Raw genomic sequence first — 27556 nt, 5'->3', positions numbered from 1 at the left:
CGCCGACCCCTATATTATATTTATTAACCCCTAATCTGCCCCCCTCAACGTCGCCGACACCTGCCTACACTTATTAACCCCTAATCTGCCGAGCGGACCTGAGCGCTACTATAATAAAGTTATTAACCCCTAATCCGCCTCACTAACCCTATCATAAATAGTATTAACCCCTAATCTGCCCTCCCTAACATCGCCGACACCTAACTTCAAACATTAACCCCTAATCTGCCGACCGGAGCTCACCGCTACTATAATAAATGGATTAACCCCTAAAGCTAAGTCTAACCCTAACACTAACACCCCCCTAACTTAAATATAATTTACATCTAACGAAATTAATTATCTCTTATTAAATAAATTATTCCTATTTAAAGATAAATACTTACCTGTAAAAGAAATCCTAATATAGCTACAATATAAATTATAATTACATTGTAGCTATTTTAGGATTAATATTTATTTTACAGGCAACTTTGTAATTATTTTAACCAGGTACAATAGCTATTAAATAGTTAAGAACTATTTAATAGCTACCTAGTTAAAATAATAACAAAATTACCTGTAAAATAAATCCTAACCTAAGTTATAATTAAACCTAACACTACCCTATCAATAAATTAATTAAATAAAATACCTACAATTACCTACAATAAAACCTAACACTACACTATCAATAAATAAATTAAATACAATAGCTACAAATAACTACAATTACATAAACTAACTAAAGTACAAAAAATAAAAAAGAACTAAGTTACAAAAAATAAAAAAATATTTACAAACATAAGAAAAATATTACAACAATTTTAAACTAATTACACCTACTCTAAGCCCCCTAATAAAATAACAAAGACCCCCAAAATAAAAAAATTCCCTACCCTATTCTAAATTAATAGAGTTAAAAGCTCTTTTACCTTACCAGCCCTGAACAGGGCCCTTTGCGGGGCATGCCCCAATAAAATCAGCTCTTTTGCCTGTAAAAAAAAACATACAATACCCCCCCCCCCCAACATTACAACCCACCACCCACATACCCCTAATCTAACCCAAACCCCCCTTAAATAAACCTAACACTAGCCCCTGAAGATCTTCCTACCTTGTCTTGACCATCCAGGTTCACCGATCCGTCCTGGCATCCGGTGCTGAAGAGGTCCAGAAGAGGCTCCAAAGTCTTCCTCCTATCCGGCAAGAAGAGGACATCCGGACCGGCAAACATCTTCTTCCAAGCGGCATCTTCAATCTTCTTCCATCCGGTGCGGAGCGGGTCCATCTTGAAGCAGCCGACGCGGATCCATCCTCTTCTTCCGGTGTCTCCCGACGAATGACGGTTCCTTTAAGGGACGTCATCCAAGATGGCGTCCCTCGAATTCCGATTGGCTGATAGGATTCTATCAGCCAATCGGAATTAAGGTAGGAATATTCTGATTGGCTGATGGAATCAGCCAATCAGAATCAAGTTCAATCCGATTGGCTGATCCAATCAGCCAATCAGATTGAGCTCGCATTCTATTGGCTGTTCCGATCAGCCAATAGAATGCGAGCTCAGTCTGATTGGCTGATTGGATCGGCCAATCGGATTGAACTTGATTCTGATTGGCTGATTCCATCAGCCAATCAGAATATTCCTACCTTAATTCCGATTGGCTGATAGAATCCTATCAGCCAATCGGAATTCGAGGGACGCCATCTTGGATGACGTCCCTTAAAGGAACCGTCATTCGTCGGGAGACACCGGAAGAAGAGGATGGATCCGCGTCGGCTGCTTCAAGATGGACCCGCTCCGCACCGGATGGAAGAAGATTGAAGATGCCGCTTGGAAGAAGATGTTTGCCGGTCCGGATGTCCTCTTCTTGCCGGATAGGAGGAAGACTTTGGAGCCTCTTCTGGACCTCTTCAGCACCGGATGCCAGGACGGATCAGTGAACCTGGATGGTGAAGACAAGGTAGGAAGATCTTCAGGGGCTAGTGTTAGGTTTATTTAAGGGGGGTTTGGGTTAGATTAGGGGTATGTGGGTGGTGGGTTGTAATGTTGGGGGGGGGGGTATTGTATGTTTTTTTTTACAGGCAAAAGAGCTGATTTTATTGGGGCATGCCCCGCAAAGGGCCCTGTTCAGGGCTGGTAAGGTAAAAGAGCTTTTAACTCTATTAATTTAGAATAGGGTAGGGAATTTTTTTATTTTGGGGGTCTTTGTTATTTTATTAGGGGGCTTAGAGTAGGTGTAATTAGTTTAAAATTGTTGTAATATTTTTCTTATGTTTGTAAATATTTTTTTATTTTTTGTAACTTAGTTCTTTTTTATTTTTTTGTACTTTAGTTAGTTTATGTAATTGTAGTTATTTGTAGCTATTGTATTTAATTTATTTATTGATAGTGTAGTGTTAGGTTTTATTGTAGGTAATTGTAGGTATTTTATTTAATTAATTTATTGATAGGGTAGTGTTAGGTTTAATTATAACTTAGGTTAGGATTTATTTTACCGGTAATTTTGTTATTATTTTAACTAGGTAGCTATTAAATAGTTCTTAACTATTTAATAGCTATTGTACCTGGTTAAAATAATTACAAAGTTGCCTGTAAAATAAATATTAATCCTAAAATAGCTACAATGTAATTATAATTTATATTGTAGCTATATTAGGATTTCTTTTACAGGTAAGTATTTATCTTTAAATAGGAATAATTTATTTAATAAGAGATAATTAATTTCGTTAGATGTAAATTATATTAAAGTTAGGGGGGTGTTAGTGTTAGGGTTAGACTTAGCTTTAGGGGTTAATCCATTTATTAGAATAGCGGTGAGCTCCGGTCGTCAGATTAGGGGTTAATAATTGAAGTTAGGTGTCGGCGATGTTAGGGAGGGCAGATTAGGGGTTAATACTATTTATGATAGGGTTAGTGAGGCGGATTAGGGGTTAATAACTTTATTATAGTAGCGCTCAGGTCCGCTCGGCAGATTAGGGGTTAATTATTGTAAGTAGCTGGCGGCGACGTTGTGGGGGGCAGGTTAGGGGTTAATAAATATAATATAGGGGTCGGCGGTGTTAGGGGCAGCAGATTAGGGGTACATAGGGATAATGTAAGTTGCGGCGGTTTACGGAGCGGAAGATTAGGGGTTAATAATATAATGCAGGGGTCAGCGATAGCGGGGGCGGCAGATTAGGGGTTAATAAGTGTAAGGTTAGGGGTGTTTAGACTCGGGGTACATGTTAGAGTGTTAGGTGCAGACGTAGGTAGTGTTTCCCCATAGGAAACAATGGGGCTGCGTTAGGAGCTGAACGCTGCTTTTTTGCAGGTGTTAGGTTTTTTTTCAGCTCAAACAGCCCCATTGTTTCCTATGGGGGAATCGTGCACGAGCACGTTTTTGAGGCTGGCCGCGTCCGTAAGCAACTCTGGTATCGAGAGTTGCATTTGCGGTAAAAATGCTCTACGCTCCTTTTTTGGAGCCTAACGCAGCATTTTTTTGAACTCTCGATACCAGAGTTAATTTTATGGTGCGGCCAGAAAAAAACCCGCGGAGCGTTAACAGCCCATCTACCGCCAAACTCCAAATCTAGCCGACTGGTTGTCTATGTGACACAGACCCAGTACTACTGCAGCTGTAGTGCTATAATTATACCTGTGTATTAGCACACACAGCTTGTCTATGTGACTCACACCCAGTACTACTGCAGCTGTAGTGCTATACTTATACCTGTGTATCAGCACACCCAGCTTGTCTATGTGACACACACCCAGTACTACTGTAGCTGTAGTGCTATAATTATACCTGTGTATCAGCACACACAGCTTGTCTATGTGACTCACACCTAGTACTACTGTAGCTGTAGTGCTATAATTATACTGTGTATCAGCACACACTGCTTGTCTTTGTGACACTGACCCAGTACTACTGCAGCTGTAGTGCTATAATTATACTGTGCATCAGAACAAACAGCTTGTCTATGTGACACACACCCAGTAATACTGCAGCTTTAGTGATATAATTATACCTGTGTATCAGCACACACAGTTTGTCTATATGACTCAGACCCAGTACTACTGCAGCTGTAGTGCTATAATTATACCTGTGTATCAGCACACACAGCTTGTCTATGTGACTCAGACCCAGTACTACTGCAGCTGTAGTGCTATAATTATACATGTGTATCAGCACACACAGCTTGTCTATGTGACACAGATCCAGTCCTATAATTATACCTGTGTACCAGTACACACAGCTTGTCTATGTGACTCAGACCCAGTACTACTGCAGCTGTAGTGCTATAATTATACCTGCGTATCAGCACACACAGCTTGTCTATGCAAGCTCAGACCCAGTACTACTGCAGCTGTAGTGCTATAATTATACTGTGTATCAGCACACACAGCTTGTCTATGTGACTCACATCCAGTACTACTGTAGCTGTAGTGCTATAATTATACCTGTGTATCAGCACACACAGCTTGTCTATGTGACTCACACCCAGTACTACTGCAGCTGTAGTGCTATAATTATACTGTGTATCAGCACACACAGCTTGTCTATGTGAGATCAGACCCAGTACTACTGCAGCTGTAGTGCTATAATTATACCTGTGTATTAGCACACACAGCTTGTCTATGTGACTCAGACCCAGTACTACTGCAGCTGTAGTGCTATAATTATACCTGTGTATCAGCACACACAGCTTGTCTTTGTGACACAGACCCAGTACTATTACAGCTGTAGTACTATAATTATAACCGTGTATCAGCACACACAGCTTGTCTATGTGACTCAGACCCAGTACTACTGCAGCTATAGTGCTATAATTATACTGTGTATCAGCACACACAGCTTGTCTATGTGACTCAGACCCAGTACTACTGCAGCTGTAGTGCTATAATTATACTGTGTATCAGCATACACATCTTGTCTATGTGACACAGACCCAGTACTACTACAGCTGTAGTACTATAATTATACTGTGTATCAGCACACACAGCTTGTCTATGTGACTCAGACCCAGTACTACTACAGCTGTAGTGCTATAATTATACTATGTATCAGCACACACAGCTTGTCTATGTGACTCAGACCCAGTACTACTGCAGCTGTAGTGCTATAATTATACCTGCGTATCAGCACACACAGCTTGTCTATGCAAGCTCAGACCCAGTACTACTGCAGCTGTAGTGCTATAATTATACTGTGTATCAGCACACACAGCTTGTCTATGTGACTCAGACCCAGTACTACTGCAGCTGTAGTGCTATAATTATACTGTGTATCAGCACACACTGCTTGTCTTTGTGACACAGACCCAGTACTACTGCAGCTGTAGTGCTATAATTATACCTGTGTATCAGCACACACAGCTTATCTATATGACACAGACCCAGTACTACTGCAGCTGTAGTGCTATAATTATACCTGTGTATCAGCACACACAGCTTGTCTATATGACTCACACCCAGTACTACTGCAGCTGTAGTGCTATAATTATACCTGTGTATCAGCACACATAGGGCTAAATTCCACTCGAGTACAAACACAGCTGAAAGTAAACTTTACACATGGGCAATTTAGCACTCGTATTACAAGTTGAACTTAAATTGTTTACGCGTGACTGAAACCCAATGCGAGCTAACTTCAGGACTTCCTATATTAAAACGGCATTAACTTCGCCCCATAGAAAATAAATGGAGCGTGCTAGGCCTACAGCGCTTAACCCAAATTGAGTTATTCATATTTTACATCTTTAAATATATATATATATATATATATATAAAATAAATTTTGGACTTTTATTTGAAACTACCTCTGGACCTCCTGTTTTGGAGCCTAACGCAGCATTTTTTTGAACTCTCGATACCAGAGTTAATTTTATGGTGCGGCCAGAAAAAAACCCGCGGAGCGTTAACAGCCCATCTACCGCCAAACTCCAAATCTAGCCGACTGGTTGTCTATGTGACACAGACCCAGTACTACTGCAGCTGTAGTGCTATAATTATACCTGTGTATTAGCACACACAGCTTGTCTATGTGACTCACACCCAGTACTACTGCAGCTGTAGTGCTATACTTATACCTGTGTATCAGCACACCCAGCTTGTCTATGTGACACACACCCAGTACTACTGTAGCTGTAGTGCTATAATTATACCTGTGTATCAGCACACACAGCTTGTCTATGTGACTCACACCTAGTACTACTGTAGCTGTAGTGCTATAATTATACCTGTGTATCAGCACACACAGCTTGTCTATGTGACACTGACCCAGTACTACTGCAGCTGTAGAGCTATAATTATACTGTGCATCAGAACAAACAGCTTGTCTATGTGACACACACCCAGTAATACTGCAGCTTTAGTGATATAATTATACCTGTGTATCAGCACACACAGTTTGTCTATGTGACTCAGACCCAGTACTACTGCAGCTGTAGTGCTATAATTATACATGTGTATCAGCACACACAGCTTGTCTATGTGACACAGATCCAGTCCTATAATTATACCTGTGTACCAGTACACACAGCTTGTCTATGTGACTCAGACCCAGTACTACTGCAGCTGTAGTGCTATAATTATACCTGCGTATCAGCACACACAGCTTGTCTATGCAAGCTCAGACCCAGTACTACTGCAGCTGTAGTGCTATAATTATACTGTGTATCAGCACACACAGCTTGTCTATGTGACTCACATCCAGTACTACTGTAGCTGTAGTGCTATAATTATACCTGTGTATCAGCACACACAGCTTGTCTATGTGACTCACACCCAGTACTACTGCAGCTGTAGTGCTATAATTATACTGTGTATCAGCACACACAGCTTGTCTATGTGACTCAGACCCAGTACTACTGCAGCTGTAGTGCTATAATTATACCTGTGTATCAGCACACACAGCTTGTCTTTGTGACACAGACCCAGTACTATTACAGCTGTAGTACTATAATTATAACCGTGTATCAGCACACACAGCTTGTCTATGTGACTCAGACCCAGTACTACTGCAGCTATAGTGCTATAATTATACTGTGTATCAGCACACACAGCTTGTCTATGTGACTCAGACCCAGTACTACTGCAGCTGTAGTGCTATAATTATACTGTGTATCAGCATACACATCTTGTCTATGTGACACAGACCCAGTACTTCTACAGCTGTAGTACTATAATTATACTGTGTATCAGCACACACAGCTTGTCTATGTGACTCAGACCCAGTACTACTACAGCTGTAGTGCTATAATTTTACTATGTATCAGCACACACAGCTTGTCTATGTGACTCAGACCCAGTACTACTGTAGCTGTAGTGCTATAATTATACCTGCGTATCAGCACACACAGCTTGTCTATGCAAGCTCAGACCCAGTACTACTGCAGCTGTAGTGCTATAATTATACTGTGTATCAGCACACACAGCTTGTCTATGTGACTCAGACCCAGTACTACTGCAGCTGTAGTGCTATAATTATACTGTGTATCAGCACACACTGCTTGTCTTTGTGACACAGACCCAGTACTACTGCAGCTGTAGTGCTATAATTATACCTGTGTATCAGCACACACAGCTTATCTATATGACACAGACCCAGTACTACTGCAGCTGTAGTGCTATAATTATACTGTGTATCAGCACACACAGCTTGTCTATGTGACTCACACCCAGTACTACTGCAGCTGTAGTGCTATAATTATACCTGTGTATCAGCACACATAGGGCTAGATTCCACTCGAGTACAAACACAGCTGAAAGTAAACTTTACACATGGGCAATTTAGCACTCGTATTACAAGTTGAACTTAAATTGTTTACGCGTGACTGAAACCCAATGCGAGCTAACTTCAGGACTTCCTATATTAAAACGGCATTAACTTCGCCCCATAGAAAATAAATGGAGCGTGCTAGGCCTACAGCGCTTAACCCAAATTGAGTTATTCATATTTTACATCTTTAAATATATATATATATATATATATATATATATAAAATAAATTTTGGACTTTTATTTGAAACTACCTCTGGACCTCCTGTTTATATATATATATATATAATTATATATATATATATATATATATATATATATATATATATATATATATATATATATATATATATATATATATAGTGAAGATTGGAGTAGCCGTGTTAGTCCAGTAGATAGATGCTCAAAAAACAAAGTATTGCAGTATGCAGTGATACCTTTTTTATTGGACTAACATAATATTTAAAAGACAAGCTTTCAAGAGTTTTCTTCTCTTCCTCAGGTCTAAAGCAATACTGATCATTCTGATATAGATACACATCACATACAACAAATGGAAGGGGGGGGGGGTGAGAGGGGGGTCATAAAAGCAGAGAATGTGTCTGAAGGAGAAAATAGCTGAGAATAGCCAGGAAGAATAAATAAACATAGGAGAGTAAATAGGCCAGATGAGAGGAAAAACAAAAGGAAAAAGAAACCAATATAGGACAATAAGATTTGTGTTAGGACAGAATGTTAGCCCCTTGGATAAGACTGATTTTTCAGGTATTGAAAGGTGATGATTAGAGAGGTTTACAATCCCAGTATTGTTCGTGAATTGTTTTTGGTAGTTAGCAGGCTCAGTTTGGGTTATTGGTAGTTCATACTCACACACAACTATTTCAGTTTTAACATCAATTACTACCTACAAATGACAGGGACAGCGATGGGCACAAAAATGTCACCCCAATACGCCAATCTTTTCATGGCGTACCTAGAATACAGATTCTTATGTACTCAGCCCCACAAACCTTATACATATTATCGTTACATCGATGATATTTTCATAATATGGACAGAAGGAGAAGAAAGCCACTTCGATTTCCACAAATCATTTAATTCATTTCACCCGTCAATAAACCTTAAAATGGACTTTTCAAATCATAGTGTGAACTTCTTGGACTGCACAATAACTGTCACCAATGGCATCCTTCATTCATCTATATACAGAAAACCCACAGACAGGTACAGCTACCTCCACAATTCCAGCTTCCATCCCAATCACACCAAACAAGGTATCATCTACAGCCAAGCTATCAGATATCACCGCATTTGATCTGACACAAAAGACAGAGATCAGCACCTGAGTACACTGTCAGAGTCATTTAGGCAAAAGGGCTACAAGGAAAGGACAATATCTAAAAAAATCAAATCTGCCCTAAAAACACCACGGGAAAGACTCCTACAATACAAAAAAAAGGAAAACAAAACAAGAACCCCTCTAGTAGTCACTTACAACCCTACTCTGGAAGGAGTGCACAAAATTATTAAAGAGCTACAACCACTAATTTCAGAGGACCCCACACTAAAAAAAAAATATTTCCTGAACCCCCCATACTAGCATTCAAACAACCGCCTAACCTGAGACAGAGATTGGTCCGCAGCAAATTAACCACAGAACAGAAGCTTACACAGAATGGCACTGCACGATGCAACAAATCACTCTGCAAACTGTGTCAACATATATGTGACAACAACACAGCCAGACACAACAAAGCGTCATACAATATTAAAGGATCCTATTCGTGCTCATCTGCTAATGTGGTGTACATGATACAGTGTACAGCGTGTGACAGAGGTTGCTACATTGGAGAAACTGGCCTAAAGCTGCATCTCAGAATGAATCTACACAGAAACTCGATCAAAAACCACAAGGAAAATGAATATTGTACCCCTGTTGGTCATCACTTCACCCAGACTGGTCACTCCATCCTTAACCTCAGGATTAAAATTCTTAAAGGGGGGGGGGGCGGAGCCAGCAGCTTAGATGACTAGACGTGCAAATCTGGAGCTCCTAGGCCTAACTCTTAAAAATGATCTTTATTCTTAGATAAAACTGATCTAATGACACACAGGGATATTCTCTATCAAATCCTTAGCTGAAGGATAACTTGCCGGAACTAAAGCTTGCATATAGCTTGAATGCTAACGACTTTTCTGCTAAGCAGTTAATAGGGCCTGCTCTCTCTGGTATAGACCTTAACCGGATCTTGAGGCTACTATCGACATGGCTGAGACTCCGGAGTCTCTATACATTTTGCTCTGGGGCCTGGACCGGAAGCTAACTAGCTGTTTCCTAGACTTATCGGCTACTCTAAAGTCGGAGGTAAGAGGACCGTGCTGCTGTACCCTTTATGATGAAAAGCTTGGAGCCACGCGGATAGACCTGTCTCGAGTAATCCAGCCTGTCACACTTACCCATCCACCTCCGTTGGGCTTTATTGGGGAAGATGTAAGTGCTACTTCGCTTGTCGTCAGTGATACGCTGCTGGGGCATGGCCCTCTAGCTACCTCGAGCCTTCCTACAACACCGGACTCGGTGCTTCTAAATGAGAAAATGGAACAGCCCGCTGGCCCTGACCTATACCTTACAGATTATGAGGAGCGGTGCTCACCGCTCGCCTTTCCGGTAACGATGGGGAAAACAATTGAACCCCCTGCCTCTCCAGAAGTAGATGGTGATCGAGTTCCAGAGCTCGCTCGCACATTGCCCACATCTAATGGACATACAATAGAGGAACAGGGACCCAATATGCAGGTGCTCCTAAAAGCTTTTACTCTGGCAGCGGAGGTTAACTGCGGCACATCTCACAGTCTACCATACATCAGAGCGGGTAGTACCCCTTACCCTTTGGACTATACAACATGTGTCTCCAGCAGGGGTCTAGCACCCGTACGGCAGTACCTCATGAGACCCTCCTTAGCAGGTATAGATGTACTCTCTATCCCACATACTCACCCGGTATCTTCTACCCGGGTAGCAAGGTCACGCTTAGGTCTTTTCCGGCGATGTTTTACCATACTCTGCTCAGCCCTTCGACATGTTCTTAGCCGTAGTGTGACTAGAAGTGGAATTGGGTAGCGTCCCAGTGCCCCATGCAGCTCCTCATGCCGCACTGATAATCGGTTGGCTGGATTCTTCGGTGTGATTTGGGGACACTAACTGCACACACCCAGCTCTATTTGTGGACCTAACATGAGGGAGCACTATAAGACACTCTCACTATAATGGATGTTATACTTTTCCCCACCAACCAAGATTAGAGGGCTGCTTTGCCTTAACCCTTTAATTCAATGTTAATTGTTTTAGTATGCTGCCCAAAATTACAGGATCATTCTATTGTCAATTGCATATCTATATATTTGTAATTCAAGCCTATGGTGTGCTTTTTGTTTTTATATCTCTCATTACCTGCTCTCAATGTTCAACAACATCTGCTCTCTGTTATGTGTAAAATTTTATCTAAAATGGTGACCTTGAGGTCTGACAAGTGAGTCACCGAATGCAATTCATAAACTGGGACACTGCTGCAGTTTTTGACAGTATATCTTTGCAATTACCTTGTTATGCAGCAGATACAAGTCACCTCATAAGTTATCTTACACACGTTGATCCCCTGTTGGGAACTACTCTGCACCTATACCCCATCAATCCAAGAACTGTGACCACCCAAGCAGGAGAGACTCTCCCGTGTCACAGCCTGAATAGCTTTAGACTTCAAAGTTTGTAATAATCTCTAGTTCCTAGTATTAGCTATGTTTCACATATATCTATATTATTTCTTTGATTAGCTCTCTATATTGCATATATTAAGTACCCAGCTGTTACTGTTTGCAGTGTGTAGAAATATTAGCTCATTTGCACATGCTCATATAATACTGCAACTACTTTTATCACTGTTTATGCTAGCGCACAGTTTATCCCTTACTAGGTTATATATATACTTCTAGAAATAGTGCTGCTTAATGCCTAATGTCTGTTGAACTCCTTATCTATGGTATGCTTATATATAAATGGTAACTCTGAGGAGAATTCATAGGATTATTCTAGGAGATATAACAGCCAGCTTAGTTCCTTTCATAATAAGCCTTACAGTAGATTATTGCACATACAAGTAGTAACCCTTTAATTAAGCTTGCCTACTTATTTCAGTCTTTTCCCCACCCAGCTTCATTAAGATTTCCTCTCCCATCCCAGGTAAACTCTATTACATTAGCAGATGACTCCCCCATCCCACATCTCATCTAAGAATATATAAGCTCTCCTTTAGCTATTGTAGACGTTGCTGGGCCGTGTTCACTGGGAAGACACGGCTCAGCATAATAGTTTATTTAGTGAACTTGGTCTGAGATATGTATACAATACCTAGCAGCATACAGGGTGATAGAGATATCTGTCTAAGTGGGTGCCTTGTTTTAATTTTACCCCTTAATTGGTGCATGCTCAGTCATCTTACTACTTCTTCTACCGTACACTTGATTTGAGTTTCTATATTGTTTCTCCTGCTGTAACCCCTCTACCAGCTATTTCAACCTTAGGCATCTCCTGACAGAGGGATATAATACCAAGTAGCATGCTTAACAATACTATTTCTGAGTCTCAGGTCTCAAATGTTAATGATGAAGCTTGATTTAAAAGTACATGGTTGAGTTGAGGTTCACTAAAATTGTTGTCTATATGAAGAGTTCTAAATGCTTTCCCCTAAGCTTAGCCTCTATTGCTAATGGTTATGACTATATTGAATAGCGTTTTAAGTCTAGATAATAATAAAGGCCTTGTGATATTATTAAATATAGCAGTTACTTGACCTGGTTAGGTCTATCTGACCCTTAGATACTATGTACCTATAAATATGTATTCAGGTGTTCCTTAGCATCCTGGTCCATATTCAACCTAGTACTATGCATTGCTGGGTCACTTCTTATTCTAATATTAACTCCTATCAGGAATGGTATATGTTATATCTACACGTAGTATAGGTCCGCAGCTCCTTACTGTTTTAGAGGTAACTTTCTTATGTCTAGGCATGCTCTATTCTTTGTATGGTGTTATATAGACTCAATTCTATTTTTAGACCTACAGGTATCTATTTTTGTTGGCTAATTGATATACAATTTTTATGCTATATTATGTCTGTTTTGTCATAGTTTCCTCATGTTTTCTATGTCTTAGATATGCTTAAAATATTTCTCAAATGTACTAATAGGAGACTTAGACAGTTCATAATCAAATGGCGACGGTACATTGAATCGCTGAGCTTAGACTCACAGAGACAAATTATAATCCCCTTTGCACATACTGAATACATGCTGGCAGCATCCTTGAGAGGCGAGTGGGGATTCTTGTACCAATCACGTGGCGGTGGGGGAGGAGAGAGGGAAATCATGACCATATAAATATTTCCAAGTGACTCCAGGATCCTACCCATTATAGCCTTCTCCCCTTTCCCTTCTTTTCTTCTTCTTTCTCTCCTTTTTTTTTTTTTTTTTTAGCTTATTCCATAGAGCAGGTACTATGACTATTACAAGTCATGCCAGAGACCCAACAGATAATTTGCTAAATAAGGTTGTAACAGTTAACTAGTGGATGTTCAATAGCTTAGTTAAAAAAAAAACGTTCCCCAAATAGGGGAGGAGGAAAAGAGGACAAGAAAGGATGGATTAAGATCTAACTCAAATTGTTGTTTTACTGCTTATTGAAGACATACATGTATTGGATGAATACTACTTTTGTCATTACTGTATCTATGAGTTTGAATTGTATAAGTTCACATGTACTTGTAACCTTTTTCTTGTTCTCAATAAAAATAGTATTTTAAAAAAAAAAATATTTCTCAAATGTACTAAGATAGATGGAGTGTCTGCTACACGACACCACATGAGTCTTGACATATACCAATAACTAGATATCTATTCCTAAGACAATAGCTACTAGCCCAGACAAGAAAGCATCTGCTTTATCTTATACAGACACATACATTTTGCAACCTAAAACAACCCTTCTGCAACCCACCTACTCTTTAGCCTAAATGTAACTACAGAAGACATTAGTAACTTCCCCACTTCGTTCCATATATAGTGTAAAGTACGCTGACAATACTTAGACTCCAATAACATAAGATCTCTTTGATCGGACACCTCTATGCCCATTCCAGGCACCCTCTGTTACTTACATTTAAACATGGCGCCGCCCCCCCCCACCTCCTTCCCCTATGAGCATAGCGGTGCTTACCCGCTGAATATCCCCCTCCCCCCTATATAGCTCGGCCCAAGAGTGGCTGATACTCATGTTAAATCTCCACAGACTAATATTTTGATCTTAGGTAAAATACTATTGGAATGTGGAGCTCATACGCTGATAAATTAAAATGAAGTTCTATTTCATCTCGCCTAAGATACTGTCTATCTACGTATCCAGATTTGAAATGTATATGCATATTGCTTACTTAATAATACCTCTGTATAGACAATGTACTATTTTCTTTGTTGTAACTTTGGCCTCAGGGCGAGTCCTTGCTGTGATGATATATGCTTTAACTTCAATAAAAAAATTATTTTCAAAAAAAAAAAATTCTTAAAGGGAATTTCAAAAACTCTCATGAACGAAAGACGTTTGAGATGAAAATGATCACACATTTCAATACCAGAAATGAAGGACTTAATGTAGACTCTGGCTTTCTCACACACTACCATACCTTTCTATAATCTCTCATCTTATTGTCCTATATTGGTTTCTTTTTCCTTTTGTTTTTCCTCTCATCTGGCCTATTTACTCTCCTCTGTTTATTTATTCTTTCTAGCTATTCTCAGCTATTTTCTCCTTCAGTCACATTCTCTGCTTTTATGACCCCCCTCTCACCCCCCTCCCTTCCATTTGTTGTATGTGATGTGTATCTATATCAGAATGATCAGTATTGCTTTAGACCTGAGGAAGAGAGGAAAACTCTTGAAAGCTTGTCTTTTAAATATTATATTAGTCCAATAAAAAAGGTATCACTGCATACTGCAATACTTTGTTTTTTGAGTATATATATATATATATATATATAATTTATTTTTTATTTTGTTTAAATTATTTTTGTGAATGATTTTTATTTGAAACTTTATATATGAGTGTAACACTTTATTTTAATGTATTTACGTTGTGTTTGATGCACATTTTGTTTTAACTCTTACACTTTACTTTAAGGGGACGATTTATCAAAGCGTCAAACTCGGCGCATTCGCTGGAGTCAATATGTTCGCCAGACAACGCTGCCACAAATCTACATACGACGGCCTTATTTATTAAAAAAAGTCTGTAAAAAACATGCGCATCAAGTACGGCACGATGAGCATCGGACTGTTGATAAATAAGTCATCGATGTCGCGGATATTCTGTTTTTTCCAACTTTATTTATACAATTTCATTACTGTCCATGAACAAGCACATTTCTCTAAAGGTAATCTTTTATTTTTAATCTGTTAATGTCCAAGAAATAGCTAGATTTATACCTGAACAAACAATAATCATTGATATATGATTATTTTCACATAAATGAATGTGTATTTCTATTTCTATAAATCATGATATGCCTATCTCATGTTTTTTTCTTTTTTTTAAATGATAGAGTTTGTACATATATCTTTGCACATACTTGTGTGTGTATACAGTGGATATAAAAAGTCTACACACCCCTGTTAAAAAAACTAACACTAAAAAAACTAAAACTAAAGGTGTGAGATTCCTCTATGGGATTATATTAGATGCTTTTTGTAATAGATCAAAGAGTTTACTCACGTGGGGACCTCTATCTTCCATATAGTTTTTTAGTGAAGGCATCAATCAAACATAATATGTGTAAATATAATGCTTATTATGTATATTTCTTATGATATATTCTTGTACCATCCTCTTGTATGGATTAATTTTGGTGTAATATTTATGTACTATAGAAGGTATAGATGTCCTAAATACACCTCCCAGTAAAGAAAGGGTCATGCTAGGGGTCATACCAGTAAAGGAAGGGTCATGCTAAGGGTGTTTTCAGTACAACACAATCTGATTGGTTTATTTTTTTTATAAATTGTGAACACTTGAATGTACGAATTTTGCCTGATGAAACAGTGGATAATATGCAGAGAAACGCATTGAATAGATTTGGTTATTGTTGTTGTAATGACCGTGTGTTCATTCAAGTTTTTTAATAAATGTTTTTAAATTTCATCTGATTGTGTTGGCTGCTGTCTTGCTAGAGGTGTAAGGCAGATGCTAAGCCTAGGATCCAATTCCTGACCAGAGGATTAGTGTGCTGAACTGATTCAAATTGATCAGTCTGCTCCTACCAGCATGTGCGTGCTTATCCGTATGTGAGTATAACATCTGCAGTTATATGTTTCTTGAGCTATACACTGTTCACACAATGTGGCGTCTCCATGTTGTTCCCTTATAGGGTTAGTTTTGGTTGTCATTTTTACTTAAGTGTTTCTAAGGTGCACTTACCAGACCTAACCCAGCCTAAAGCAACTTAATTGCCCTTGTAAGACCTAACTTAGGACCTATTCACATGACCATATTAGGCCCCGTGTTACAACCAAAAGCACCAATAAAATATAAAATAAATATAAAATAAAATGGCCTATCAGTCAGAAAACTATCTATTGAGGGGTTATTAAGTAAGTGACAAATTTTAACCCCTTGAGTTCCTGGGTTAAGACACATTTATCAAATGAGGAGCCCAGATATTATTTATGTACCATGTAAATAAGAAGATATGCAACAATGGAAGAAAAGTCCTTTAAATAATAAAGCAACTTTAACTAGTAAGGTACATGGCCTTGTGCTATCAAAGTAATTAGGAACCATTTTCGATTTTAAGTTCTGATTCCCTACATTCATTGCATTAAAATATTTTCTATTTAATATGCATTTTCTGATGAGTAATACAATTTTATTTCATAATAAAAAGTTTTCCCACTTTTATAACATGAAAATGCTTGCTCTCCTTTATAATTACCCACATTCAGAGCATTATAACCCATTTTTAGTCTCCACTATGAATATTGTGATGAGTAATAAGAGTTGATATCTGTGTAAAACATTTCCCACCGGCACAACATGAAAATGCTTCCTCACCTGTAACAAGATGTGATTCCTGGGTAGAACATTTCCCACATTCACCACATGAGACTGCTTCACTCTCTTTTGTATGAATTCTCTGATGTTTAATCAGATTTGATTTCCGAGTAAAACATTTTCCACATTCAGAACATGAAAATGCTTTCTCTCCTGTGTGACTTGTTAAATGAGTAACAAGGTTTGTTTTCTGTGTAAAACATTTCCCACATTCAGAACACGAAAATGCTTTCTCTCCTGTATGAATTTTCTGATGTTTAAAAAGAGATGATTTTAGAGTAAAGCATTTCCCACATTCAGAACATGAATACGCTTTCTCTCTTGTATGATTTTTCTGATGTATAATAAGATTTGATTTCCTGGTAAAACATTTCCCACATTCAGAACATAAATGTCTTGTGTGACTTCCTTGATTTTGAAAAAGATTGACAGAAGCATCAGCATGCTGACCATGACAAGGATAACTGCAGTTTGTGACTCTACCTATTGAAAAGAAATATAGTGAAATTAATGCTTTTTATTAATGGCACAATTATTTTATTGTAAAAACATTTCCACTGTTCAGAATTAGTGTCTACTATAAGAGGAGGGGACGGGCTATGACTTCTACACCTATGTAATTAAACATTTATGGAACATCTAGAAATAAAGCTTTTTGTAATGTAATTAAAAATATCAGTGACATATAATAACTATCTAAAATGATGGTAAAACAATTACAAAACAATAGCATAAGGAGTAAAATAAAAGTAAGTTCATTTATGAATCATAACCATTTAGTGCTGTATGGCTAGCACAGCTATTGGAGAAGAGGTGGAAACATCACCATGTGAATAAAATAAAGCTTTGCGGTGGGCGGCAGGAGGGAGTTATGTTTGTAAAAAAGACAGAAAATAAAAGTATGTTTTAAAACGCATATTTAATTAAAAATCATGAATGAACATACCTTGTCATATCATCTTGGGCAATGGAAATGCAAAACAAGTACTGTCCTCACTTGAACAAAAAGTGCAGGGCTTGTGAACTCTTACCTTCAGTCCACAAAATCACAATGAAATAGGGAGGGACAAGTAAATGAAATCAAGCACTACAGCATGCATAACATTCCTGCCACAGAGGAGGGATACACATGAACTCACAACATTGATTGTGAAAAAGTTGCTCCTTAGAGCTCAGAAACCCTTCTGGCAGAAGAAATAGCCAGAAGAAAAAGAATCTTACAAGATAGAAGATGAAGGTCTAAACCATGCATAGGCTCAAAAAGAGGAGTTTGAGGCGTTTGAAGAACCCTCAAAAACAGATAAAGATTCAAAGGAGAAAAAAACATAATTTTTAATTGACTGCTAAATATAATTCTTTCAAAGTGGCAAGAGTCCACAATCTGTTACATATGGGATTACATTCCTACCACTGGGAGGAGGCAAAGCTTCCCAAACCCCAAGAGCCCTATAAAACCACTCCCACCTCACACACACCTTAGTTTAACTTAAAGCCAAGCAGTAAGGTTTAAAATGGAGTAAGAGCCATAAAAAGGAGCAGGAAAAAAAAAAAAGATGTGCTTAAAATAAATCAACCTCAGTAGAGGGTGGGGGCTTGTGGACTCTCTAAAGAAATGAATTAATCAGGCAAGTATGAATCATGTTTTCTTTCATATATGTGTTGAGAGTCCACAATATGTTACATATGGGAACTAATACCCAAGCTGTGGAAGTCCACTATTAACTATAAATGGAGGAATTAAAAAAAAAAACAGCTTTTTTTGCAGAGGTATTACTTCAGAGGAAGCTATAATATCAAAATGGTAACATTTAGTAAAGGTATACAAAGAAGACCAAGTGGCTGCTTTGCAAATTTGAACATCAGAAGTCTCATTCTTAAAAACCCAAGAAGTGGCAACTGACCTAGTAGAAAGAGCCATAATCCTCTGTGGCAGAAGCTTACCCCCCTTCAAATAAGCCTTGTGAATCAAAAGTGTTAACCAAGAGGCTAAAAAATAGCAGAGGCCTTTTGACCTGTAATAGGGCCAGAAAAAAAGGAACAAACAAACAAACTAGAAGTTTGTCTGAAAAGCTTAGTAGCATTACCCTAATATTTCAATGCTCTAACAACATCCAAAAGATCTTTCAGAAGCATTCTCAGGAGGGAATAACAATCTTCCTAATAAAATTACATGTAGTCTGCAAAACAGCATTATTCTAATGGAATATCAGATAAGGAGACTCACAAGAGAGAGCAGACAATACAAAAATTCTTCTGGTAGAAGAGAAGGTTAAGAGAGAGACAACACTTTCCAAGAAAGTAGTCTAATGTCTAATACATGTATGGGCTCAAAAGGGCCTGCAAAACCCTTTAACACTAGGTTAAGACTCCTAGAAGGAGAAAAAGGCTTGATAACAGGTTTAATTCAGACCAGGGCCTGGAAAAAACAAGCAATATAGCAATTTTCCGAGAAATAATAGGAAAACAAAATTTATGCTTACCTGATAAATTTCTTTTTCTTGCGATGTATCAAGTCCACGGATTCATCCAATACTTGTGGGATATTCTCCTTCCCAACAGGAAGTGGCAAAGAGAGCACCCACAGCAGAGCTGTCTATATAGCTCCTTCCCTAACTCCACCCCCCAGTCATCGACCGAAGGTTAGGAAGAAAAAGGAGAAACTATAGGGTGCAGAGGTGACTGAAATTTTTTAATAAAATATACTACCTGTCTTAAAAAGACAGGGCGTGCCGTGGACTCAATACATCGCAAGAGAAAGAAATTTATCAGGTAAGCATAAATTTTGTTTTCTCTTGCAAGATGTATCGAGTCCACGGATTCATCCAATACTTGTGGGATACCAATACCAAAGCTTTAGGACACGGATGAAGGGAGGGACAAGACAGGGACCTAAATGGAAGGCACCACTGCTTGTAGAACCTTTCTCCCAAAAATAGCCTCCGAAGAAGCAAAAGTATCAAATTTGGAAAAAGTATGAAGCGAAGACCAAGTCGCCGCCTTAAAAATCTGTTCAAGAGAAGCCTCATTTTTAAAAGCCCATGTGGAAGCCACTGCTCTAGTAGAGTGAGCAGTAATCCTTTCAGGAGCCTGCTGGCCAGCAGTCTCATAAGCCAAATGGATGATGCTTTTCAGCCAAAAAGAAAGAGAGGTTGCCGTAGCCTTTTGACCTCTCCGCTTTCCAGAATAGACAACAAACAATGAAGATGTTTGACGGAAATCTTTAGTTGCTTGTAAGTAGAACTTTAAAGCACGAACCACATCTAGGTTGTGCAACAGACGTTCCTTCTTGGAAGAAGGATTAGGACACAGAGAAGGAACAACAATTTCCTGATTGATATTCCTATTAGAAACAACCTTAGGAAGGAATCCAGGTTTGGTACGGAAAACCACCTTATCCGCATGGAAAACAAGATAAGGTGAGTCACACTGTAAAGCAGATAATTCAGAAACTCTTCGAGCCAAAGAGATAGCTACTAAAAACAGAACTTTCCAAGATAGAAGTTTAATATCTATGGAATGCATAGGTTCAAACGGAACCCCTTGAAGAACTTTAAGAACTAAATTCAAACTCCATGGCGGAGCAACAGGTTTAAACACAGGCATGATTCTAACTAAAGCCTGACTAAACGCCTGAACGTCTGGAACATCTGCCAGACGCTTGTGTAAAAGAATAGACAAAGCAGATATCTGTCCTTTTTAAGGAACTAGCTGATAATCCCTTCTCCAATCCTTCTTGGAGAAAAGACAATATCCTAGGAATCCTAATCTTACTCCATGAGTAACCCTTGGATTCACACCAATAAAGATATTTTCGCCATATCTTATGATAGATTTTCCTGGTGACAGGCTTTCTAGCCTGAATCAGGGTATCAATGACCAACTCAGAGAAACCACGCTTTGATAAAATCAGGCGTTCAACCTCCAAGCAGTCAGACGCAGAGAAATTAGATTTGGATGCTTGAATGGACCCTGAATTAGAAGGTCCTGTCTCATTGGCAGAGTCCATGGTGGAACGGATGACATGTCCACCAGATCTGCATACCAAGTCCTGCGTGGTCACGCAGGTGCTATCAAAATCACTGAAGCTCTCTCCTGCTTGATTCTGGCAACCAGACGAGGAAGGAGAGGAAATGGTGGAAACACATAGGCCAGGTTGAAGGACCAGGGCACTGCTAGAGCATCTATCAGTACTGCCTGGGGATCCCTTGACCTGGATCCGTAACAAGGAAGCTTGGCATTCTGACAGGACGCCATCAGATCTAATTCTGGTGTGCCCCATAGCTGAGTCAGTTGGGCAAATACTTCCGGATGGAGCTCCCCCGGATGAAAAGTCTGATGACTTAGGAAATCCACCTCCCAGTTCTCTACCCCTGGGATATGGATTGCTGAAAGATGGCAAGAGTGAGTCTCTGCCCATCGGATTATTTTGGTCACCTCCATCATCGCTAGAGAACTCCGTGTTTCTCCTTGATGATTGATATAAGCTACAGTCGTGATGTTGTCCGACTGAAATCTGATGAATTTGGCTGCAGCCAGTTGAGGCCACGCCTGAAGCGCATTGAATATCGCTCTCAGTTCTAGAATGTTTATCGGGAGGAGAGCCTCCTCCGGAGTCCATAAACCCGGTGCTTTTAGGGAGTTCCAGACTGCACCCCAGCCCAGTAGGCTGGCATCTGTCGTTACTATAACCCACTCTGGCCTGCGGAAACACATTCCCTGGGACAGGTGAACCACTAGAGAAGAGAATCTCTGATCTCCTGATCCAGATGTATCTGAGGAGATAAATCTGCATAATCCCCATTCCACTGTTCGAGCACGCATAGTCGCAGTGGTCTGAGGTGTAGGCGAGCAAATGGAACTATGTTCATTGCCGCTACCATTAGTCCGATTACCTCCATACACTGAGCCACTGACGGCCGGAGAATGGAATGCAGAGCTCGGCAAGTGGTTACAAGTTTTGATTTCCTGACCTCCGTCAGAAATATTTTCATTTCTACCGAGTCTATCAGAGTCCCTAGGAAGGAAACTCTTGTGAGAGGGAAGAGAGAACTCTTTTTTTATGTTCACCTTCCAACCATGAGATCTCAGAAAAGCCAACACGATGTCCGTGTGAGACTTGGCTAGTTGGAAAGTCGACGCTTGAATTAAGATGTCGTCTAGATAAGGCGCCACTGCTATGCCCCGCGGTCGTAGAACCGCCAGAAGGGACCCTAGCACCTTTGTGAAAATTCTGGGAGCCGTGGCCAACCCGAAGGGAAGGGCCACAAACTGGTAATGCCTGTCCAGAAAGGCGAATCTGAGAAATTGGTGACGATCTCTGTGAATAGGGATGTGCAGATATGCATCCTTTAAGTCCACTGTGGTCATATATTGACCTTCCTGGATCAGTGGCAGAATAGTCCGAATAGTCTCCATCTTGAAAGGAAGAGGAATTTCCATAGCACCTTTTGTTCAAAGTAAAAACAACACTTAGAAAAAATGGTACTGTGCCTTTAAGAGAAAAAAAGGTGCACAAATTATGTAAAACAGTGTAAAAAAGCAGTAAACTTTTCGAAATTTTTATAGTGGATTCATAATGCTTTAGTAAGATTGCCCCACCAGTCACCAGTGGCGCCTACCTGCCCTTAGGGATAGATTTTGTGGGGAAAATGCTTCCTTTAGGCCCTCAATTACAGCAGGACCCTCCGGTGAAGCAGCCTGATGTCTTGTCTTGTAAAAATAACTGCGCATCTGAGGCGCGAAAATAGGCCCCTCCCACCTCACTCGATGTCTGTGGGGCCTAAAAGAAACACACCAAAGTGTTTCTAAACTAGCCATGTGGGTTAATAACCCTTAAGTAAGCCCAAATGAACCTCCAAAGTCCCTCAAAACGTTAATCCTTAATAAAAAACGTTAGCCTTTCTTATAAGTGTCAATCAGTATTAACTTAGCCCTTTATACAAGCTGGTAATTCCATACTAAGTCTCTGAATACAGCTTACCCTTCCCTCATGGGGATATCGTCAGCCTTTTCTAGAATTATCACAGTCTGTCTAGAAAAAAAAAAGACTGAACATACCTCAGTGCAGCTTAGCATGCAAACCGTTCCACCCAAATGAAGTTTTCCTGTACTCCTCAGCCTCTGTGGGAACAGCAGGGGATCTTAGCTACAAAGTGCTAAGATCATCATCCCCCATGCAGAAATCTTCATCCCTTTTCTGCTAGAGAGTAAATAGTACACACCGGTACCATTTAAAATAACAAAATTTTGCTTGAGAAAATAAAAACTTTTTTGTCACCACAATCACTTTGCCCTTCCTATTGCTTAGAGCCGGCAAAGAGAATGACTGGGGGGTGGAGTTAGGGGAGGAGCTATATAGACAGCTCTGCTGTGGGTGCTCTCTTTGCCACTTCCTGTTGGGAAGGAGAATATCCCACAAGTATTGGATGAATCCGTGGACTCGATACATCTTGCAAGAGAAAGAGCAGATATCTGCTCTGTCAGGTAATTGGCAGATAAATATTTATCTAAACCGTCCTGCAAAAACTGAAGAATCCATGGGAATGTCAGGAAAAACATAATTTATGCTTACCTGATAAATTTATTTCTCTTGTGATGTATCGAGTCCACGGATTCATCCTTACTTTTGGGATATTCTCCTCCCCTACAGGAAGTGGCAAAGAGAGCACCCACAGCAGAGCTGCCTATATAGCTCCCCCCTTAACTCCACCCCCCAGTCATTCGACCGAAGGCTAGGAAGAAAAAGGAGAAACCATAGGGTGCAGTGGTGACTGAAAGTTTAAAAATAAAAATGTGAACACAAATATTTTGAGGTGTATATAAATAATTAGTGTATGAATTGTATATTGAAAGATGATCGTAATGCAGAGCACATATTAGCAACATACGGCTAGATTTAGAGTTTTGTCGGTAAGGACCCGCGTAGCTAACGCTGGCTTTTTTCTGGCCGCACCATAAAAATAACTCTGGTATTGAGAGTCCACAGAAAGGCTGCGTTAGGCTCCAAAAAAGGAGCGTAGAGCATATTTAACGCCACTGCAACTCTCGATACCAGAGTTGCTTACGGACGCGACCAGCCTCAAAAACGTGCTCGTGCACGATTCCCCCATAGGAAACAATGGGGCTGTTTGAGCTGAAAAAAAACCTAACACCTGCAAAAAAGCCGCGTTCAGCTCCTAACGCAGCCCCATTGTTTGCTATGGGGAAACACTTCCTACGTCTGCACCTAACACCCTACTGCACCCCGAGTCTAAACACCCCTAACCTTACACTTATTAACCCCTATTCTGCCGCCCCCGCTATCGCTGACCCCTGTATATTATTTTTAACCCCTAATCTGCCGCTCCGTAAACCGCCGCTACTTACATTATCCCTATGTACCCCTAATCTGCTGCCCCTAACACCGCCGACACCTATATTATATTTATTAACCCCTAATCTGCCCCCCACAACGTCGCCTCCACCTGCCTACACTTATTAACCCCTAATCTGCCGACCGGACCTGAGCGCTACTATAATAAAGTTATTAACCCCTAATCCGCCTCACTAACCCTATAATAAATAGTATTAACCCCTAATCTGCCCTCCCTAACATCGCCGACACCTAACTTCAATTATTAACCCCTAATCTGCCGACTGGAGCTCACCGCTATTCTAATAAATGTATTAACCCCTAAAGCTAAGTCTAAACCTAACACTAACACCCCCCTAAATTAAATATAATTTACATCTAATGAAATTAATTATCTCTTATTAAATAAATTATTCCTATTTAAAGCTAAATACTTACCTGTAAAATAAACCCTAATATAGCTACACTATAAATTATAATTATATTGTAGCTATTTTAGGATTTATATTTATTTTACAGGTAACTTTGTATTTATTTTAACCAGGTACAATAGCTATTAAATAGTTAATAACTATTTAATAGTTACCTAGTTAAAATAATTACAAAATTACCTGTAAAATAAATCCTAACCTAAGTTACAATTAAACCTAACACTACACTATCATTAAATTAATTAAATAAAATACCTACAATTACCTACAATTAAACCTAACACTACACTATCAATAAATTAATTAAATACAATATCTACAAATAACTACAATGAAATAAACTAACTAAAGTACAAAAAATAAAAAAGAACTAAGTTACAAAAAATAAAAAAATATTTACAAACATAAGGAAAATCTTACAACAATTTTAAACTAATTACACCTACTCTAAGCCCCCTAATAAAATAACAAAGCCCCCCAAAATAAAAAATGCCCTACCCTATTCTAAATTACTAAAGTTCAAAGCTATTTTACCTTACCAGCCCTGAACAGGGCCCTTTGCGTGGCATGCCCCAAAGAATTCAGCTCTTTTGCCTGTAAAAAAAAAACATACAATACCCCCCCCCAACATTACAACCCACCACCCACATACCCCTAATCTAACCCAAACCCCCCTTAAATAAACCTAACACTAAGCCCCTGAAGATCAACCTACCTTGTCTTCACCATACCAGGTTCACTGATCCGTCCTGGCTCCAAAATCTTCATCCAACCCAAGCGGGGGCTGGCGATCCATCATCCGGCGGCTGAAGAGGTCCAGAAGAGGCTCCAAAGTCTTCATCCTATCCGGGAAGAAGAGTAGATCCGGACCGGCAACCATCATCTTCCAAGCGGCATCTTCTATCTTCATCCGATGAGGACCGGCTCCATCCTGAAGACCTCCACCGCGGACCCATCTTCATCCGGCGACGTCCAACTGAAGAATGACGGTTCCTTTAAAGGGACAGTATACACTAATTTTCATATAACTGCATGTAATAGACACTATTATAAAGAATAATATGCACAGATACTGATATAAAAATCCAGTATAAAACTGTTTAAAAACTTACTTAGAAGCTGTCAGTTTGGCTATGTTGAAAAGGTAGCTGGAAAGCCCACTGCAAGTGGCAAATAAGACACTCCCCCCCTCCCCCTTCTTTTGCATATGAAAAGACCCTTTACACTAACAGGAGCAAGCTGGAGAAGGTAGCTGACGGTATTCACATAAAACTTTGGGGCTTGGTTAGGAGTCTGAAAATTAGAGCAATGTTATTTAAAAATAAGCAAAACTATACATTTATTTAAAAAAAAAAACTTTATGGGCTATATAAATAGATCATCTACAAAACATGTATGCAAAGAAAAAATGAGTGTATAATGTCCCTTTAAGGGACGTCATCCAAGATGGCGTCCCTCGAATTCCGATTGGCTGATAGGATTCTATCAGCCAATCGGAATTAAGGTAGGAATATTCTGATTGGCTGATGGAATCAGCCAATCAGAATCAAGTTCAATCCGATTGGCTGATCCAATCAGCCAATCAGATTGAGCTTGCATTCTATTGGCTGTTCCGATCAGCCAATAGAATGCGAGCTCAATCTGATTGGCTGATTGGATCAGCCAATCGGATTGATCTTGATTCTGATTGGCTGATTCCATCAGCCAATCAGAATATTCCTATCTTAATTCCGATTGGCTGATAGAATCCTATCAGCCAATCGGAATTCGAGGGACACCATCTTGAATGACGTCCCTTAAAGGAACCGTCATTCTTCAGTTGGACGTCGCCGGATGAAGATGGGTCCGCGGTGGAGGTCTTCAGGATGGAGCCGGTCCTCATCGGATGAAGATAGAAGATGCCGCTTGGAAGATGATGGTTGCCGGTCCGGATCTACTCTTCTTCCCGGATAGGATGAAGACTTTGGAGCCTCTTCTGGACCTCTTCAGCCGCCGGATGATGGATCGCTAGCCCCCGCTTGGGTTGGATGAAGATTTTGGAGCCAGGACGGATCAGTGAACCTGGTATGGTGAAGACAAGGTAGGATGATCTTCAGGGGCTTAGTGTTAGGTTTATTTAAGGGGGGTTTGGGTTACATTAGGGGTATGTGGGTGGTGGGTTGTAATGTTGGGGGGGGTATTGTATGTTTTTTTTTTTACAGGCAAAAGAGCTGGACTTCTTGGGGCATGCCCCGCAAAGGGCCCTGTTCAGGGCTGGTAAGGTAAAAGAGCTTTGAACTTTTGTAATTTAGAATAGAGTAGGGCATTTTTTATTTTGGGGGGCTTTGTTATTTTATTAGGGGGCTTAGAGTAGGTGTAATTAGTTTAAAATTGTTGTAAGATTTTCCTTATGTTTGTAAATATTTTTTTATTTTTTGTAACTTAGTTCTTTTTTATTATTTGTACTTTAGTTAGTTTATTTCATTGTATTTATTTGTAGGAATTGTATTTAATTTATTTATTGATAGAGTAGTGTTAGGTTTAATTGTAGATAATTATAGGTATTTTATTTAATTAATTTATTGATAGTGTAGTGTTAGGTTTAATTGTAACTTAGGTTAGGATTTATTTTACAAGTAAATTTGTAATTATTTTAACTATTTTAGCTATTAAATAGTTCTTAACTATTTAATAGCTATTGTACCTGGTTAAAATAAATACAAAGTTGCCTGTAAAATAAATATAAATCCTAAACTAGCTACAATGTAATTATAATTTATATTGTAGCTATATTAGGGTTTATTTTACAGGTAAGTATTTAGCTTTAAATAGGAATAATTTATTTAAGAAGAGTTAATTAATTTCGTTAGATTAAAATTATATTTAATTTAGGGGGGTGT

General features: G+C 39.3%; 1 protein-coding gene across 1 annotated transcript in view; it reads right to left on the bottom strand.

Annotated features, from left to right (window-relative positions):
- The window catches only part of LOC128657104 (oocyte zinc finger protein XlCOF6), a 134868-nt gene that overhangs the window by 77863 nt on the left and 29449 nt on the right, over positions 1 to 27556 (bottom strand). Inside the window, exon 3 of the mRNA XM_053711351.1 lies at positions 16896 to 17378. Within this exon, the coding sequence (XP_053567326.1) occupies positions 16896 to 17378 (483 nt within the window). The remainder of the gene's footprint in view (positions 1 to 16895; positions 17379 to 27556) is intronic.

The sequence above is a fragment of the Bombina bombina genome, chromosome 4, assembly GCF_027579735.1.
Source record: "Bombina bombina isolate aBomBom1 chromosome 4, aBomBom1.pri, whole genome shotgun sequence".
Taxonomy (NCBI): Eukaryota; Metazoa; Chordata; class Amphibia; order Anura; family Bombinatoridae; genus Bombina; species Bombina bombina.
This window is presented reverse-complemented; position numbering and strand designations above follow the sequence as displayed.